Consider the following 18,748-nt stretch of genomic DNA (forward strand, 5'->3'; position numbering starts at 1 on the left):
GGTAGCGCCTCGTACAACATGGCCTCCAGCTCCAGGATCCTCTGGGCCGCAATCCTCGTCCATCAGTGGTCCGGCGGGAGATTTGAGGGAGGCTTACCTTATGAGCCTGGTCCATGGAACACTTCCTGAAGTCCAACTCTTCATCCAGGTAGCCCTTCTGCTTGCAGAACATAGAAGAGCCCAAAGGCACAGCGTCAACAAGCTTCTTTCAGCGCAAAGCCTTCCAAAAGTCACATTTGAGCCGCCGAGTCTCGTGGAGTGCGAACATAAGGAGTTCGACATACACTTACGGCGTTATAGCCCAGGATGTCCAGCTTCTTCATCAGATCACTGATGACGATGTCCGGGGGAAAGGCGCAAGGAGCAATGTAAGGTGTTCTGGGACCTCGGGTTAAGGTTAGGGTTGCGAGGGACGCCTTACGTACGCTCACGCCCTCGGCCTCGCAGTAGATCTGCAAAGGGCTGAGGCCGTCTGGGAAACGGACTTGCAGAAACTTCAAGACGGGGGAGCGCCACTCCCTCTCCTGAAAGGCAGAGGCATGCATCCGTCCGTCCGTCCGTCCGTCCGTCACATCTCTGGCCTCAACACGCTTGTGCGAGTCTTCCCACCTCCAGCTCCAGGATGCGGAACTCAAGCAGTTCGTTTTGGTCTCGGATATCCTGGATGTGCTCTTTCAGACGCGCTTCTTCCGCCTCCATCCGCCTGACCTGAAAAGACAGTCAGACCTCATCTGCGGGGCTTCCCGACGGGTGTGACGCCAAGCGACTCCGCCCAGCGCCTTTCTTTCCGTCACCTTTTCGGCCAACTGCTGATTGCTCTGACGCAGCAGCTGCTTCTCCTCCACCCACTTGACATTCTAGAAGAGACAAACGCGTGGACAGCTTTGGAATGTTGTGTCATTTTCATCCACAAATTCTTTGGTTGACTGGAAAATGACATTTGCTTTTCTCCGCATTTTCCCAGCCACATTCGGGGGGGGGGTTGGTCCAGTAATGCCAGACGAATGAGTGACTGAAGAATGTAGCTATTTTGTCTGAGAAAAAGGTGTGCTCATTGATGAGCTTACCTGTCCTTGTTGCTTCAGCGCTGACTCCAGATCTGCTACTCTGCTTTGATAGTGACCCATTTCTACCATCAGCTTTTCTCTGGTCTGAAAGGAGGAGGAGGGAGGCTCCTCCTCCTCCTTTCAGACCAGAGAACACCCGAGGCTGGGTGAGAACGGGGAGGCTGCGACCCGGCCGGGGGTTGCGGGAAGGGGCGCCACCTTGATCTCCTTCTCGGCGTCGTAGTCCCCTTCGCTGGTCTGGGCTAGCAGAGCGTAGGCTCGTTGCAGCGCTTGATATTCTTGCGTCAGCTGGCGGTAGCGAAGCTCCGCCTCTTCATGCACACACCAATGCAACACAGCACTAGTACCAGAATCAGTCAGACCGGCGACAAAGCACCCGCGACGCAAAGACGAGTCCGATTCCAGGCTGAAGAGGAATGTTTGGTGCCAATACGCTGGCAGAAATGGCGGGCTACCTCTTCGGGTTCCGTGTCGGGGGTTCTGTCGGTGTGAAAAGACAAGGACGATCCGTCCGAGTCCACCAACACGTCTTCGTCGTAGCCGTAAAATGTTTCGATGACCTGCGGGCGCGGAAGCAAACATCTCTCTGAACAAACTGAAGCGACACCTCACGATGAATCGACGAGAGGAACGATAGCGAGAAAAAGGCCATTTCATCTTGCGCAACACCAAGCAGCCGCAAACAAACAGACTCACCTTGCAGGACCTCACGCTTTGTTCCTCCTCAGAGATTCTCGACGTCGGTATCGTAGCAGCAAATCTCTCTCCTGTCGACACAAATAATCCGCCTTTGAGATTCTTTGGATGCAAAGGGAACGAACGGCTCCGGCGCAGAAACAAACGCGACTCACAATGACATTTCTGACATGAGCTCCTGTCTCCAGAGCCTGAAAAACACGTCACCGGCGATGATTGGAGGGACGCTCGTCTTTTCCAAAAGTGACAACTACAGGGTGTGTCAGGGTTTTCCAGATTATCTTTATCGTATCATTATGTTGCTTTGACTTTGACTGCAACCTGTAATAAATAATATTATTTATCCCTTATTTATCCCTATCGCTTATCCCTTCCTACACAAAGTCGTAAAACACCCCTTGCTATGTTTTGACTAGAGGTCAAGGGCTTCCTCTATTCAATCCACTCTTACACCCACCCTGTTTCTCTTAATTAAAATGCTCGTGCAGGAGCCGAGAGTCAGACTTCATTCGTACAACGGATGGACTCTCCACCTGCAGGTGTCCAAAAGAACTTACTTGTCTCCCGTGTGGTTCTTGCAAAATAAGTTGGAGCGAGCGCAACTCTAACAGGGTGCATTTTGCCACTAGCTGCCTACGGACAATGATGTCGCGCTCGCGGCTCATGGTTGACGGGCTGAGCAGCCGGGCAAGTCCGTCGTTTTCAGCGCACAGCGAGTGGCAAAGGCGCTGACAAAACGGGAGCTTTGAGCTGCTGAAAACGGCAAAACAAGTCTAAAGCGTGTTCAAACGCGTGCGCACAATGCTCCTGCTTGAAAGGTCGGAATTTAAGGGGGCCAATTTTTTGGATGGCGGCCGCCGGCCAAGCTTTGGACGGAAAAGATTTCCTGGCGACAGCGAGCGAGCGTGGCGCTGCCGTACGTGCACCGAGTCGCCTGCCTGAAGACCTTGGACAAGTCGTCGATGATGTGCCGCTGCTCCACAACTTGAAGGAACTCCATTTCACCGTCCTGCTGGCCGCAACCGCGGTCCAGGTCATTGAGCGAACTAGGCCTTCTCTGTGGAACACAAATGCAGTGGACTCTGTTGGCACGCCGCCGTTGTCCGCGTCGACTTACCAAGCTTGCCATCTCCTCGTTCTCCTGGGTGACAAAGCGCACTTTGTTTTCAAGGCGACACAGCACCAGCGAGAGTTCTTCATTCTTCCTGCTCAGGCGTTTGTTTTTGTACAGGAGTGGCAGAAACTGGCTTTCTGTTTCTCTCAGTCGCTTTAGCTGCAAGCATGAAGTGCGGGATGTGAAAGACGCACAACACGCGGGCCAGAACGTATCCATTCCTTTTGCATCGGTTTGAACGGAATCGTGGCTTTGGCTCCCAATAAAAGACATCTACCAGGCAACCGACTCGACGCGCCGCTCAACTAATAAGCAAGCGCAATGGGTGCCTCGCTGGATGGCGCGCATCAAACGTAGCGCAAACCTTCAAGCGTGCCGTCAATAAATTACCAGTTCATTGCGCTCTTCAGAAAGCAGGGCGTTTCGATCCTCCAGGTTCCTGATGACTGCGCTGAGCTCAGCGATTTTCAGATGAAACCGTCGCGTGTCCCGATCCTCCTGAGACTGAAAACGCCCCGCAACACACACACACAAGCACTCGTTCAAAGTTCAAAACTGTTTTTGTGCTACCTTCCTCCAGCAACGAACTAAGTCATGCGTACTGCAAGTGTGTGATGAGGTGGCTTACGCAATGAAGAGGATTGCTAGTAGCGGCGTTGACCCCACTTCCAGGGTAGTTTAGGCCCGCCCTTTGGGAATCCCTCAGGGCAGCGATCTGCTGCTCGGCAGCCTGAGTCTGCAGCTGAAGGCGGTGGACGTGGCCGGCCCCAGGGCTTCATCCAAAACACTAACCGCTCTGTCTTTCAGCTTGATCTCATCCGTCTGGATGTACAAACGGGGAGCGCTCAGGCAGGCGGGCAAACTCATTTGCCAGAATTGTGACAAAAACAAAGAGAGCAACCGGCCAATTTTTTTTCTTGAATCGACTGGAACACCTTTGCTGTGACAAAAGCGAAGCGAGCAACCGCACATTTTCTTCTTGTGAAATAGAATAGAATAGAATGCCTTAGGTGTCATTGCACTGCAGGTATACAACGAAATTGGGAACATAGCCACGCACCGCGCATCTGATCAGTCCTACCAGTCGGCGGATCTCCCTCTCGCAGTCTCTCTTGGTTCGGCTCAGCTCCTCCCGATGCTGGTGATGAGCCGATCGGAGCTCGGCCGCTCGGGACTGCCAGGCCTGCTGGGCCGCTGCCAGGGCTTCTTCCGCGCTCCTGGTGGAGGCGACACCGCTCGGTCTCCCGACACCGCCGCGTCTCCTCCACCTCCGCCAGCAAAGCGCCCCCCCTCCTCACCTGAGCAGACATTGCGCCACACCGGGCCGTTGAGACCGCAACGGAGCGCCGCGACGCTTACTGGGGACAAGCTACACAATACGGTAGCGGCCGCATCGAAGCCCGACGTGGCGTGCGGATAGTCAGACACGGATAGAGCGGATCACCTTGTCCATGGAGCCGTCCCTCAGGCTGAGGACCAAGGCATTCAGTCGCTGGATCTCTCCATCTTTGATTTTGATCACTCTCATCAGCTCCATTTCATGCTGCCGCAGTAATGTCTCCCTGGTAATGGCTAACTCTTTCTGCTTCTCCTCATGGAGTTTGCTTTTGAGTTCCGTCATGGCGGCGGTGGCACGGTGGTGCTCCGCCCGCAGGTCCTGACTTCTCTCTCTCTCCAGACAGCTGACCTGACATGACTTAGACTTAGACTTAGACAAACTTTATTGTCATCTTGTCTGCACATGGTGCATACAAAACGAAATTCCGTTGCATACGTCTTACAACAAAGTAGTGATATTGCAGTTGAATAGAAGTAACATATCCTATGAAAATATATATATATACATATACTATATATATATATATATATATATATATTAAAAATAAGTATAAAGTGCAGCAGTGATAATTATGCAATAGTGCAAGTAGGCAAAACAGTATTCAAGAGTGTGCAGAGGAATGCTAAACCATGTATTAAACTTCTATTTAAAGGGTTTATACAAGTTCAGTAAAGTTGGTAGTGCGAGATAGTGCAAGATAGAGGTCCGTAGTGTCATAAAGTACAGTTCTGTGAATGTGTGATGCAGAGTTCAGTTTAGAGCTCAACAGTTCTAGTGTTCAACAGTCTGATGACAGCAGGGAAAAAGCTGTTGCAGAACCTGGTGGACCTGCAGCGGATGCTGCAAACCTCTTCCCAGAGGGCAGCAGGGAGAACAGTCCATGGTGGGGGTGTGATGGGTCATTGATGATGTTACGGGCACGGGACATGCAGCGCTGAGATGAAATGTCCTGAATGGAGGGAAGAGGAGCCCCTATGATCCTCTCTGCTGTCCTCACCACTCTCCTCACGTTCTTCCAATCGGAGGCGGTGCAGCCTCCACACCACACAGAGAGACAGCTTGTCAGAATGCTCTCTATGGTGCTCCTGTAGAACGTCCTCATGATGGGTGGGGGCAGGTGGGCTCTCCTCATCCTCCGCTGTAAGTACAAGCGCTTCTGTGCCCTCTTGACCAGTGCCGTAGTGTTCATAGTCCAGGTGAGGTCTTCTGTGATGTGGACCCCCAGGAATTTGGTGGTGCTGACCACCTCCACAGCTGAGCTGTTGATGATCAGTGGAGCGTGGTGAGGCTGTTTTTTCCTGAAGTCGACGATGATCTCCTTCATCTTCTCCTCATTCAGGATCAGGCTGTTTTCTCTGCACCAGCCCACCAGCTGCTCCACCTCCTCTCTGTAGTCCAGGTCGTTGTTGTCTCTGATGAGCCCCACCACCGTTGTGTCGTCTGCTGACTTCACGATGTGATTGGTGGTGAACCTGAGGACGCAGTCGTGTGTCATCAGGGTGAACAGCAGGGGGCTCAGGACGCAGCCCTGAAGGGAGCCTGTGCTGAGGGTGATGACATCAGAGGTGTTCTGTCCGACCCGGACTGACTGAGGTCTGTTGCTGAGGAAGTCTAGCAGCCAGTTGCGAAGGAGGGTGTTGAAGCCCAGGTGTTCCAATTTTCCTACCAGATGCTGTGGGATGATGGTGTCAAACGCTGAGCTGAAGTCCAGGAACAGCCTCCGCACATGGGTGTTCTTCTCCTCCAGGTGAGCCAGGCTCAGGTGAAGAACGGAGGAGATGGCGCCCTGAGTGGAGCGGTTTTGCCGGTCGGCAAACTGGAACGGGTCAAATAATAGGGGGAGTCTGGAAACGATGTGACCTTTAAGCAGCCTTTCGAAGCACTTCATCATAACCGGAGTCAGTGCAACAGGCCGGTAATCATTAAATGAGGTGATTTGAGGTTTCTTCGGCACCGGAATGATGGAGGCAGTCTTAAAGCACGCCGGCACTGTGGCTTGGCCCAGCGAGGTGTTAAAAATGTCTGTGATGACCCCAGCCAGATGACTTGCACATTCCCTGAACACACGCCCAGGAATGTTGTCGGGGCCAGGGGCCTTACAGGGGTTGACTCTCCTCAGGGTCTTCAACACATCGGCGGAGTCAAGGCAAAGTACCTCCTCTTCCTGATGGGGGACAGTTTTAACTGCTGGAGTGCCGTTTAGTGCCTCGAACCTCCCAAAGAAGTTATTTAGACCATTTAGAAAGTCAGCATCAACTACACCCACCGGGGGGGGGGGGGAGAAGTGAGTTGTAGTCTGTAATCGCCCGTATGCCTTGCCACATACTCCTGATGTTTTTGACGTCGTGGAAACGATCCTGAAATTTTCGACTGCGGTCTCGCTTCGCTATCCTGATGGCACGGTTCAAGTTGGCTCTCGCTGTCCTCAGTGTCTCCTTGTCGCCAGACTTGAAGGCAGAGTTCCGCGCTCGTAGCGTTTGACGTACCTCCTCAGTCATCCAGGGTCGTTGGTTGCCCCGGGTGATGATATTCTTAGTGGTGCTGACGTCCTCGGTGCATTTGTTGATGTAGGCTGACACAGTCATGGCACACGCATGTCTAATCTACATCGGGAAAACTGGGAGGGAGGGAGGGAGGCAGGCAGGGAGGCAGGCAGGGAGGCAGGCAGTGTCTGTCTGTTGAGGTTTTCACCTTGTTCTTCTCCTGCTGAAGTTCTAACTGGACGTCCATCAGTTTGGTTCTCAGCTCGTCATTGGCGGCCTGAAGGGCGTCCGTTCGCTCCGCCTTGGCCCGCCCTGCCGGAGCTCGTTTGGACATCTCTTACTCGAGTCTCGCCCGGTCGTCAGTCAGAGATCACAACATTTGTACCTGGAGAGCACAAACGCAGCGCTGTTTTCCACTGGCTTCGAACTCAACTTCAATCGGTACCGTAACTTACAACATCATAAACATAGAACTAGCTTGACTTATTCATTGAATAAATGCATTTGGTTCTTCAAAACTGCATCACGCAACATAGCGTGACCGAGACGGCCGTTATCCACCTGCGTGAAGTTATTTGGTGAAATGAATGAGATGTTTAAGACACCATCGTTCTGTCTCTATGTAGATGAAGGGAAATAATCGATTGCTGAAGGTCCAAAGGTGTTGTGATAAACAAATAAACATATTAGTGATTAGTGACATATTTGTGATAAACATATTAGGCAGGATAATCACATATGTTAACGTGACTGCCCACACTGTATTTATTTATGGTTATTTGTTAAATCGAGTACTGTTAGACATGAAATAGGAAGTGTTTAACATAAATGGAAGACGAAAGGGGTACTCACCATTGTAGCTCCTGCTGGTCAATGATACGAGCCTCTTCTTGCAGTGGAAAACATACAGCCAACAAACACCGTGGAACCTAAAGGAATGAAATTAAACATTAACATTTAGCCTCAACCAACATTCACAGATACAACGCAACGCAAACTACACAAACGTAAATCTTTTTAAACACAATGAGTTGTACTTACCGTGTACGCTCTAGACGGTCCACTTGCAAGCAGAAAATAAAGATATTTCTGTTGATAATCGTCGTGTTTGTATCCGGTGTCTCGCTCAAGGCCATTGCGCCCACAGATTTGAATTTTGGCGAGAGTTCAGCCTATTGACGTCATTTCCGCGGTGTAATACCCGCATATCTGAAACGGCAAAGTTAAGAGTAGAGTTAAATAAAGTTTTTAGTCAACGCAATAATTTACAACCGTTGACCAGTCGAAATAATCGTCGAAATTTGGCGTCTGTGGCTGGAAGCAGACGCCGAGTTCGACATTCCTCCCAAACGCCACACTCCCTCGCTTTTCAGGGCTAAAAAAAAACAGTTGTAATTACCTTGTACGCTCTAGACGGTCAAGTTGCAAGCTGAAAACAAAAATATTTGCCTTGTTAGTCATCGTGTTACTAACCGCTGTGTCTTGTTTGCCAGAATTGCCGCTTTCCTACTTCCTGTTGCAAGCCACGCCCACGGATTATAATTTTGCCGTGAGTTCCGCCTATTGACGTCATGTCCGCGTCACATGACTGCGACGTAATATTATCTAAAACTGTTTGTGCGGTATTGTGTTGTTCTGTGCGGTATTGTGTTATTCTGTGCGGCGTCGTGTTGTTCTGTGCGGCGTCGTGTTGTTCAGTGCGACGTCGTGTTGTTCAGTGCGGCATGGTGTTGTTCAGTAAGGCATGGTGTTGTTCAGTGCGGCATGGTGTTGTTCAGTGCGGCATAATGTTGTTCAGTGCGGCATGGTGTTGTTCAGTGCAGGATGGTGTTGTTCAGTGCGGCATGGTGTTGTTCAATGCAGGATCGTGTTGTTCAGTGCAGCATAATGTTGTTCAGTGCAGCATGGTGTTGTTCAGTGCGGCATGGTGTTGTTCAATGTGGCATGGTGTTGTTCACTGCGGGATGGTGTTGTTCAATGCGGGATCGTGTTGTTCAGTGCGGCATAATGTTGTTCAGTGCGGCATGGTGTTGTTCAGTGCGGCATGGTGTTGTTCAGTGCGACATAATGTTGTTTAGTGCGGCATAATGTTGTTCAGTGCGGCATAATGTTGTTCAGTGCGGCATGGTGTTGTTCAGTGCGGCATGGTGTTGTTCAGTGCGGCATGGTGTTGTTCAGTGCAGGATGGTGTTGTTCAGTGCGGCATGGTGTTCAATGCGGCATGGTGTTGTTCAGTGCGGGATGGTGTTGTTCATTGCGGCATGGTGTTGTTCAGTGCGGCATGGTGTTGTTCAGTGCGGCATGGTGTTGTTCAGTGCGGCATGGTGTTGTTCAGTGCGGCATAATGTTGTTCAGTGCGGCATGGTGTTGTTCAGTCCAGGATGGTGTTGTTCAGTGCGGCATGGTGTTGTTCAATGCAGGATCGTGTTGTTCAGTGCAGCATAATGTTATTCAGTGCAGCATGGTGTTGTTCAGTGCGGCATGGTGTTGTTCAATGCGGCATGGTGTTGTTCACTGCGGGATGGTGTTGTTCAATGCGGGATCGTGTTGTTCAGTGCGGCATAATGTTGTTCAGTGCGGCATGGTGTTGTTCAGTGTGGCATGGTGTTGTTCAGTGCGACATAATGTTGTTCAGTGCGGCATAATGTTGTTCAGTGCGGCATAATGTTGTTCAGTGCGGCATGGTGTTGTTCAGTGCGGCATGGTGTTGTTCAGTGCGGCATGGTGTTGTTCAGTGCAGGATGGTGTTGTTCAGTGCGGCATGGTGTTGTTCAATGCGGCATGGTGTTGTTCAGTGCGGGATGGTGTTGTTCAGTGCGGGATGGTGTTGTTCAGTGCGGCATGGTGTTGTTCAGTGCGGAATGGTGTTGTTCAGTGCGGAATGGTGTTGTTCAGTGCGGCATGGTGTTGTTCAGTGCGGCATGGTGTTGTTCAATGCGGCATGGTGTTGTTCAGTGCGGGATGGTGTTGTTCAGTGCGGCATGGTGTTGTTCAGTGCGGCATGGTGTTGTTCAGTGCGGCATGGTGTTGTTCAGTGCGGCATGGTGTTGTTCAGTGCGGCATGGTGTTGTTCAGTGCGGCATGGTGTTGTTCAATGCGGCATGGTGTTGTTCAGTGCGGGATGGTGTTGTTCAGTGCAGGATGGTGTTGTTCAGTGCGGCATGGTGTTGTTCAATGCGTCAGTGCGGCATAATGTTGTTCAGTGCGGCATGGTGTTGTTCAGTGCGGCATGGTGTTCAGTGCGGCATGGTGTTCAGTGCAGGATGGTGTTGTTCAGTGCGGCATGGTGTTGTTCAATGCGGCATGGTGTTGTTCAGTGCGGGATGGTGTTGTTCAGTGCAGGATGGTGTTGTTCAGTGCGGCATGGTGTTGTTCAGTGCGGAATGGTGCTGTTCAGTGCGGCATGGTGTTGTTCAGTGCGGCATGGTGTTGTTCAGTGCAGGATGGTGTTGTTCAATGCGGGATCGTGTTGTTCAGTGCGGCATGGTGTTGTTCAGTGCGGCATGGTGTTGTTCAGTGCGGCATGGTGTTGTTCAGTGCGGCATAATGTTGTTCAGTGCGGCATGGTGTTGTTCAGTGCGGCATGGTGTTGTTCAGTGCGGCATGGTGTTGTTCAGTGCGGCATAATGTTGTCCAGTGCGCCATAATGTTGTTCAGTGCGGCATGGTGTTGTTCAGTGCGGGATGGTGTTGTTCAGTGCGGCATGGTGTTGTTCAATGCGGCATGGTGTTGTTCAGTGCGGGATGGTGTTGTTCAGTGCAGGATGGTGTTGTTCAGTGCGGCATGGTGTTGTTCAATGCGGCATGGTGTTGTTCAGTGCGGGATGGTGTTGTTCAGTGCGGCATGGTGTTGTTCAGTGCGGCATGGTGTTGTTCAGTGCGGCATGGTGTTGTTCAGTGCGGCATGGTGTTGTTCAGTGCGGCATGGTGTTGTTCAGTGCGGCATGGTGTTGTTCAGTGCGGAATGGTGTTGTTCAGTGCGGCATGGTGTTGTTCAGTGCGGGATGGTGTTGTTCAATGCGGGATCGTGTTGTTCAGTGCGGGGTGGTGTTGTTCAGTGCAGGATGGTGTTGTTCAGTGCAGGATGGTGTTGTTCAGTGCGGCATGGTGTTGTTCAATGCAGGATCGTGTTGTTCAGTGCAGCATAATGTTGTTCAGTGCAGCATGGTGTTGTTCAGTGCGGCATGGTGTTGTTCAATGCGGCATGGTGTTGTTCAGTGCGGGATGGTGTTGTTCAGTGCGGCATGGTGTTTTTCAGTGCGGCATAATGTTGTTCAGTGCAGGATGGTGTTGTTCAGTGCGGCATGGTGTTGTTCAGTGCGACATAATGTTGTTCAGTGCGGCATAATGTTGTTCAGTGCGGCATGGTGTTGTTCAGTGCGGCATGGTGTTGTTCAGTGCGGCATGGTGTTGTTCAGTGCGGCATGGTGTTGTTCAGTGCAGGATGGTGTTGTTCAGTGCAGGATGGTGTTGTTCAATGCGGCATGGTGTTGTTCAGTGCGGGATGGTGTTGTTCAGTGCAGGATGGTGTTGTTCAGTGGGCATGGTGTTGTTCAGTGCGGAATGGTGTTGTTCAGTGCGGCATGGTGTTGTTGAGTGCGGCATGGTGTTGTTCAGTGCAGGATGGTGTTGTTCAATGCGGGATGGTGTTGTTCAGTGCGGGATGGTGTTGTTTAGTGCAGGATGGTGTTGTTCAGTGCGGCATGGTGTTGTTCAATGCGGCATGGTGTTGTTCAGTGCAGGATGGTGTTGTTCAGTGCGGCATGGTGTTGTTCAATGCGGCATGGTGTTGTTCAATGCGGCATGGTGTTGTTCAATGCGGCATGGTGTTGTTCAGTGCGGCATGGTGTTGTTCAGTGCGGCATGGTGTTGTTCAGTGCAGCGTAATGTTGTTCAGTGCGGCATGGTGTTGTTCAGTGCGGAATGGTGTTGTTCAGTGCGGGATGGTGTTGTTCAGTGCGGGATGGTGTTGTTCAGTGCGGCATGGTGTTGTTCAGTGCGGCATGGTGTTGTTCAGTGCGGGATGGTGTTGTTCATTGCGGCATGGTGTTGTTCAGTGCGGCATGGTGTTGTTCAGTGCGGCATGGTGTTGTTCAGTGCGGCATAATGTTGTTCAGTGCGGCATAATGTTGTTCAGTGCGGCATGGTGTTGTTCAGTGCGGGATGGTGTTGTTCAGTGCAGGATGGTGTTGTTCAGTGCGGCATGGTGTTGTTCAATGCGGGATCGTGTTGTTCAGTGCGCCATGGTGTTGTTCAGTGCGCCATGGTGTTGTTCAGTGCGGCATGGTGTTGTTCAGTGCGGCATGGTGTTGTTCAGTGCGGCATAATGTTGTTCAGTGCGGCATAATGTTGTTCAGTGCGGCATAATGTAGTTCAGTGCGGCATAATGTTGTTCAGTGTGGCATAGTGTTGTTCAGTGCGGGATGGTGTTGTTCATTGCGGCATGGTGTTGTTCAGTGCGGCATGGTGTTGTTCAGTGCGGCATGGTGTTGTTCAGTGCGGGATGGTGTTGTTCAGTGCAGGATGGTGTTGTTCAGTGCGGCATGGTGTTGTTCAATGCGGCATGGTGTTGTTCAGTTCGGGATGGTGTTGTTCAGTGCGGCATGGTGTTGTTCAGTGCGGGATGGTGTTCAATGCGGGATCGTGTTGTTCAGTGCGGCATGGTGTTGTTCAGTGCGGCATGGTGTTGTTCAGTGCGGCATGGTGTTGTTCAGTGCAGCATGGTGTTGTTCATTTCGGCATAATGTTGTTCAGTGCGGCATAATGTTGTTTAGTGCGGCATGGTGTTGTTCAGTGCGGGATGGTGTTGTTCAGTGCGTTATAATGTTTTTCAGTGCGGCATGGTGTTGTTCAGTGCGGCATAATGTTGTTCAGTGCGGCATAATGTTGTTCAGTGCGGCATGGTGTTCAGTGCGGGATGGTGTTGTTCAGTGCGGGATGGTGTTGTTCAGTGCGGCATGGTGTTCAATGCGGAATGGTGTTGTTCAGTGCAGGATGGTGTTGTTCAGTGCGGCATGGTGTTGTTCAGTGCGGCATAATGTTGTTCAGTGCGGCATGGTGTTGTTCAGTGCGGCATGGTGTTGTTCAGTGCGGCATGGTGTTGTTCAGTGCGGCATAATGTTGTTCAGTGCGGCATGGTGTTGTTCAGTGCGGCATGGTGTTGTTCAGTGCGGCATAATGTTCAGTGCGGCATAATGTTGTTCAGTGCGGCATGGTGTTGTTCAGTGCGGGATGGTGTTGTTCAGTGCAGGATGGTGTTGTTCAGTGCGGCATGGTGTTCAGTGCGGGATGGTGTCTTTCAGTGCAGCATGGTGTCGTTCAGTGCGGCATGGTGTCTTTCAGTGCGGCATGGTGTCGTTCAGTGAGGCATGGTGTTGTTCAGTGCGGCATGGTGTTATTTAGTGCGGCATGGTGTTGTTCAGTGCGGGATGGTGTTGTTCAGTGCGGCATGGTGTTCAGTGCGGCATGGTGTTGTTCAGTGCGGTATCGTGTTGTTCAGTGCGGTATCGTGTTTCTCAGTGCGGTATCGTGTTGTTCAGTGCAGTATCGTTGTGTTGTTCGTATTGTGTTGTGTTGTTCGTAATGTGTTGTGTTGTTCGTATTGTGTTGTGTTGTTCATATTGTGTTGTTCATATTGTGTTGAGTTGTTCGTATTGTGTTGTGTTGTTCGTATTGTGTTGCCTTTAACATTAGCCTCTAACACTTAGCCTCTAACACTTAGCCTCTAGCATCTAGAAGGTAAATAAATAGGAAGGAAGGACTCACCGGTGACGTCTTCGCCCACGTCCAAGCGTTGTACTTTGTATTTTCATCCTTCTGACAGTGGAAAACATAGCCAACAAACACCGTGGAACCTAAACGAATGAAAGAAAACTATCATTTGGCCACAACCAACATTCACAGATACAACACAATGTGACGTGCGGGGTTGAGGTTAAAGGTTGAGTGAAGGGCCCTCGTTTTAAACTACTTTTTTGAAAAGAATTGGGAACAAGTAAGACGTATTTAATTTATTTAATGGGAAGTAGTAAGAGCTATTGAATTTAATCTATGTATTATATTCTATTGTATTGTATTCTGTTGTATTCTTTTGGATTGTATTCACACTAACCCCACTAAAACTTCAGCCCACAAAAACTCGCCTCTGGCGCCTAGCCTCTGGCACTTAGCCTCTAACACTTAGCCTTTAACACTTAGCCTTTAACACTTAGCCTTCAACACTTAGCCTAGAAGGTGAATAAATAGGGTTAAAGGTTGAGTGAAGGGACCTCGTTTTAAACTACTTTTTTGAAAAGGAGTGGGAACAAGTAAGACGTATTTAATTTATTTAATGGGAAGTAGTAAGACTTATTAAATTTATTTAATCTACTTTTCTTCCCAGGCAAAATTTGATGTGCTGCAATTCCAAATTTCCAAAGTGAATGAAGGAATGAAGTCCTTTAAATTATGATTTTGTATAAATACTAGGCATTAACACAAAATGGACGTCACAAAATGGGCAGACTTTACTTGTTTGAAAAGGACTGGTTACAAGACAGACTTTTTTAATTTATTTAATGGGAAGAAGACTTATTTAGTTTAATTGATCTATTTTTGTTCCCTGGCAAAATTCGATTTGCTGCAATTCCAAATTTCCAAAGTGAATGAAGGAAAGAAGTCATTTAAATTATGATTTTGTTTAAATACTAGGCATAGACACAAAATCTACGGCACAAAATGGGCAGACTTTACTTGTTTGAAGAGGACTGGTTACAAGACAGACTTTTCTGATTTATTTAATGGGAAGAAGACTTATTTAGTTTATTTAATCTATTTTTGTTCCCTGGCAAAATTGGATTTGCTGAAATTGTATTTTGCCAAATCTTGCCTTGAGACCTGATAGGAAGTATTAAACGCTTAGTTAAATCAATACAAGTTGGTAATAAGAGCGAGTAATGTTGGTTGAACCGATGAATGAAGGTTGAAAGCAATTTAAATTATGACTTTGTATAAATACTAGATATTAACAGAACATCTACTGCGCGAAATGGGCAGAGTTTACTTGTTTGAGAAGGAGTGGCTTATTAAAAACTAAGATTTATTTAATCTGTTTGTTCCCAGGCAAAATTGGATGTGATGCAATTCCAAATTTCACCACATGATAGTGCCCAATTTTGACTTCATAGGACATATTAAACACTTAGCTTGTTATTATGTTCAAGGTAATCAGATTTGTTTATTATTCTAATGGCCTCTTCAAAACTATTCTGGATTACTACTTTGGATCTATTCTACATTACTTGGCAACAACATACTCTGTAACAGATTAGGCAGTATAATCATATATGTTAACTTGAGAGTGCCCACACTCAATCTACTTATCGTGATGTGTTAAATCAATTACTGTTAGACATTATTTGTCTGATAATCTACCAAATCTTTGAATTGAAGAATTTGTGATTTAATTAATAGCTTGTTCAGGGTAATCAGACTTGTATATAATTCTAATGGCCTTCTTTTGAAAACTATTCTGAATTACAACTTTGGATCTTATATTACTTTGCAACAATCTACTCGGTGACAGATTAGGCAGTATAATCACATATGTTAACTTCAGTGCCCACACTGTATTTATTTATGGTTATTTGTTAAATCAAGTACTGTTAGACATGAAATAGGAAGTGTTTAACATAAATGTTATGGCTACTCACCATTGTAGCTCGCTCCTGGTCAATGATACGAGCCTCTTCTTGCAGTGGAAAACTTGCAGCCAACAAACACCGTGGAACCTAAAGGAATGAAATTAAACATTAACATTTCGCCTCGACCAATTTTCACACGTACAACGCAACGCGGCTACACTTCTGCTATTACAAACGTAAATCTCCTTAAACACAATGAGTGTTACTTACCGTGTACGCTCTAGACGGTCCAGTTGCAAGCAGAAAATAAAGATATTTCCGTTGATAATCGTCGCTGCTCAGTGGCTCACGGCCATCGCGCCAACAGATTTGAATTTTGGCGGAGGTTCGGGCAATTACGTCATATCCGCGGCACATGACTGCGACGTAATACCCGCTTATCTGAAACGGCAGTTAAAAGTAGAGTTACATCAAGTTTTCTTGGAACCTAAACGAATGAAAGAAAACTATCATTTGGCCACAACCAACATTCACAGATACAACACAACGTGCGGGGTTGAGGTTAAAGATTGAGTGAAGGGCCCTCGTTTTAAACTACTGTTTTGAAAAGGAGTGGGAACAAGTAAGACGTATTTAATTTATTTAATGGGAAGTAGTAAGACTTATTAAATTTATTTAATCTACTTTTCTTCCCAGGCAAAATTTGATGTGCTGCAATTCCAAATTTCCAAAGTGAATGAAGGAATGAAGTCCTTTAAATTATGATTTTGTATAAATACTAGGCATTAACACAAAATCGACGTCACAAAATGGGCAGACTTTACTTGTTTGAAAAGGACTGGTTACAAGACAGACTTTTTTAATTTATTTAATGGGAAGAAGACTTATTTAGTTTAATTGATCTATTTTTGTTCCCTGGCAAAATTCGATTTGCTGCAATTCCAAATTTCCAAAGTGAATGAAGGAAAGAAGTCGTTTAAATTATGATTTTGTTTAAATACTAGGCATAGACACAAAATCTACGGCACAAAATGGGCAGACTTTACTTGTTTGAAGAGGACTGGTTACAAGACAGACTTTTCTGATTTATTTAATGGGAAGAAGACTTATTTAGTTTATTTAATCTATTTTTGTTCCCTGGCAAAATTGGATTTGCTGAAATTGTATTTTGCCAAATCTTGCCTTGAGACCTGATAGGAAGTATTAAACGCTTAGTTAAATCAATACAAGTTGGTAATAAGAGCGAGTAATGTTGGTTGAACCGATGAATGAAGGTTGAAAGCAATTTAAATTATGACTTTGTATAAATACTAGATATTAACAGAACATCTACTGCGCGAAATGGGCAGAGTTTACTTGTTTGAGAAGGAGTGGCTTATTCAAAACTAAGATTTATTTAATCTGTTTGTTCCCAGGCAAAATTGGATGTGATGCAATTCCAAATTTCACCACATGATAGTGCCCAATTTTGACTTCATAGGACATATTAAACACTTAGCTTGTTATTATGTTCAAGGTAATCAGATTTGTTTATTATTCTAATGGCCTCTTCAAAACTATTCTGGATTACTACTTTGGATCTATTCTACATTACTTGGCAACAACATACTCTGTAACAGATTAGGCAGTATAATCATATATGTTAACTTGAGAGTGCCCACACTCAATCTACTTATCGTGATGTGTTAAATCAATTACTGTTAGACATTATTTGTCTGATAATCTACCAAATCTTTGAATTGAAGAATTTGTGATTTAATTAATAGCTTGTTCAGGGTAATCAGACTTGTATATAATTCTAATGGCCTTCTTTTGAAAACTATTCTGAATTACAACTTTGGATCTTATATTACTTTGCAACAATCTACTCGGTGACAGATTAGGCAGTATAATCACATATGTTAACTTCAGTGCCCACACTGTATTTATTTATGGTTATTTGTTAAATCAAGTACTGTTAGACATGAAATAGGAAGTGTTTAACATAAATGTTATGGCTACTCACCATTGTAGCTCGCTCCTGGTCAATGATACGAGCCTCTTCTTGCAGTGGAAAACTTGCAGCCAACAAACACCGTGGAACCTAAAGGAATGAAATTAAACATTAACATTTCGCCTCGACCAATTTTCACACGTACAACGCAACGCGGCTACACTTCTGCTATTACAAACGTAAATCTCCTTAAACACAATGAGTGTTACTTACCGTGTACGCTCTAGACGGTCCAGTTGCAAGCAGAAAATAAAGATATTTCCGTTGATAATCGTCGCTGCTCAGTGGCTCACGGCCATCGCGCCAACAGATTTGAATTTTGGCGGAGGTTCGGGCAATTACGTCATATCCGCGGCACATGACTGCGACGTAATACCCGCTTATCTGAAACGGCAGTTAAAAGTAGAGTTACATCAAGTTTTCTTGGAACCTAAACGAATGAAAGAAAACTATCATTTGGCCACAACCAACATTCACAGATACAACACAACGTGCGGGGTTGAGGTTAAAGATTGAGTGAAGGGCCCTCGTTTTAAACTACTGTTTTGAAAAGGAGTGGGAACAAGTAAGACGTATTTAATTTATTTAATGGGAAGTAGTAAGACTTATTAAATTTATTTAATCTACTTTTCTTCCCAGGCAAAATTTGATGTGCTGCAATTCCAAATTTCCAAAGTGAATGAAGGAATGAAGTCCTTTAAATTATGATTTTGTATAAATACTAGGCATTAACACAAAATCGACGGCACAAAATGGGCAGACTTTACTTGTTTGAAAAGGACTGGTTACAAGACAGACTTTTTTAATTTATTTAATGGGAAGAAGACTTATTTAGTTTAATTGATCTATTTTTGTTCCCTGGCAAAATTCGATTTGCTGCAATTCCAAATTTCCAAAGTGAATGAAGGAAAGAAGTCGTTTAAATTATGATTTTGTTTAAATACTAGGCATAGACACAAAATCTACGGCACAAAATGGGCAGACTTTACTTGTTTGAAGAGGACTGGTTACAAGACAGACTTTTCTGATTTATTTAATGGGAAGAAGACTTATTTAGTTTATTTAATCTATTTTTGTTCCCTGGCAAAATTGGATTTGCTGAAACTGTATTTTGCCAAATCTTGCCTTGAGACCTGATAGGAAGTATTAAACGCTTAGTTAAATCAATACAAGTTGGTAATAAGAGCGAGTAATGTTGGTTGAACCGATGAATGAAGGTTGAAAGCAATTTAAATTATGACTTTGTATAAATACTAGATATTAACAGAACATCTACTGCGCGAAATGGGCAGAGTTTACTTGTTTGAGAAGGAGTGGCTTATTCAAAACTAAGATTTATTTAATCTGTTTGTTCCCAGGCAAAATTGGATGTGATGCAATTCCAAATTTCACCACATGATGGTGCCCAATTTTGACTTCATAGGACATATTAAACA

At 46.6% G+C, this 18,748-nt stretch overlaps 1 protein-coding gene across 1 annotated transcript; it reads right to left on the minus strand.

Moving 5' to 3' along the window:
- Positions 1–314: 314 nt before the first annotated feature.
- LOC148385838 (janus kinase and microtubule-interacting protein 3-like) lies at positions 315–1,170 on the minus strand. The gene is made up of 3 exons (XM_088399679.1): positions 1,068–1,170; positions 795–857; positions 315–708 (listed from the first exon to the last, which is right to left on the minus strand). The coding sequence occupies exons 1-3, from the start codon at positions 1,134–1,136 to the stop codon at positions 583–585; spliced, it is 258 nt and encodes an 85-aa protein (XP_088255805.1). The 5' UTR covers positions 1,137–1,170; the 3' UTR covers positions 315–582.
- Positions 1,171–18,748: the final 17,578 nt, after the last annotated feature.

Source organism: Syngnathus floridae, chromosome 15 (assembly GCF_059516105.1).
Source record: "Syngnathus floridae isolate MCC-2025c chromosome 15, RoL_Sflo_1.0, whole genome shotgun sequence".
NCBI classification, from domain to species: Eukaryota; Metazoa; Chordata; class Actinopteri; order Syngnathiformes; family Syngnathidae; genus Syngnathus; species Syngnathus floridae.

Coding starts and splice junctions, on each gene's coding strand:
- LOC148385838 (XM_088399679.1), bottom strand. CDS start 1,136: ATGGTAGAAATGGGTCACTATCAAAGCAGAGTAGCAGATCTGGAGTCA. Junction 858..1,067: donor CGCTGAAGCAACAAGGACAG/GTAAGCTCATCA, acceptor TGTCTCTTCTAG/AATGTCAAGTGGGTGGAGGA. Junction 709..794: donor ATCAGCAGTTGGCCGAAAAG/GTGACGGAAAGA, acceptor CTGTCTTTTCAG/GTCAGGCGGATGGAGGCGGA.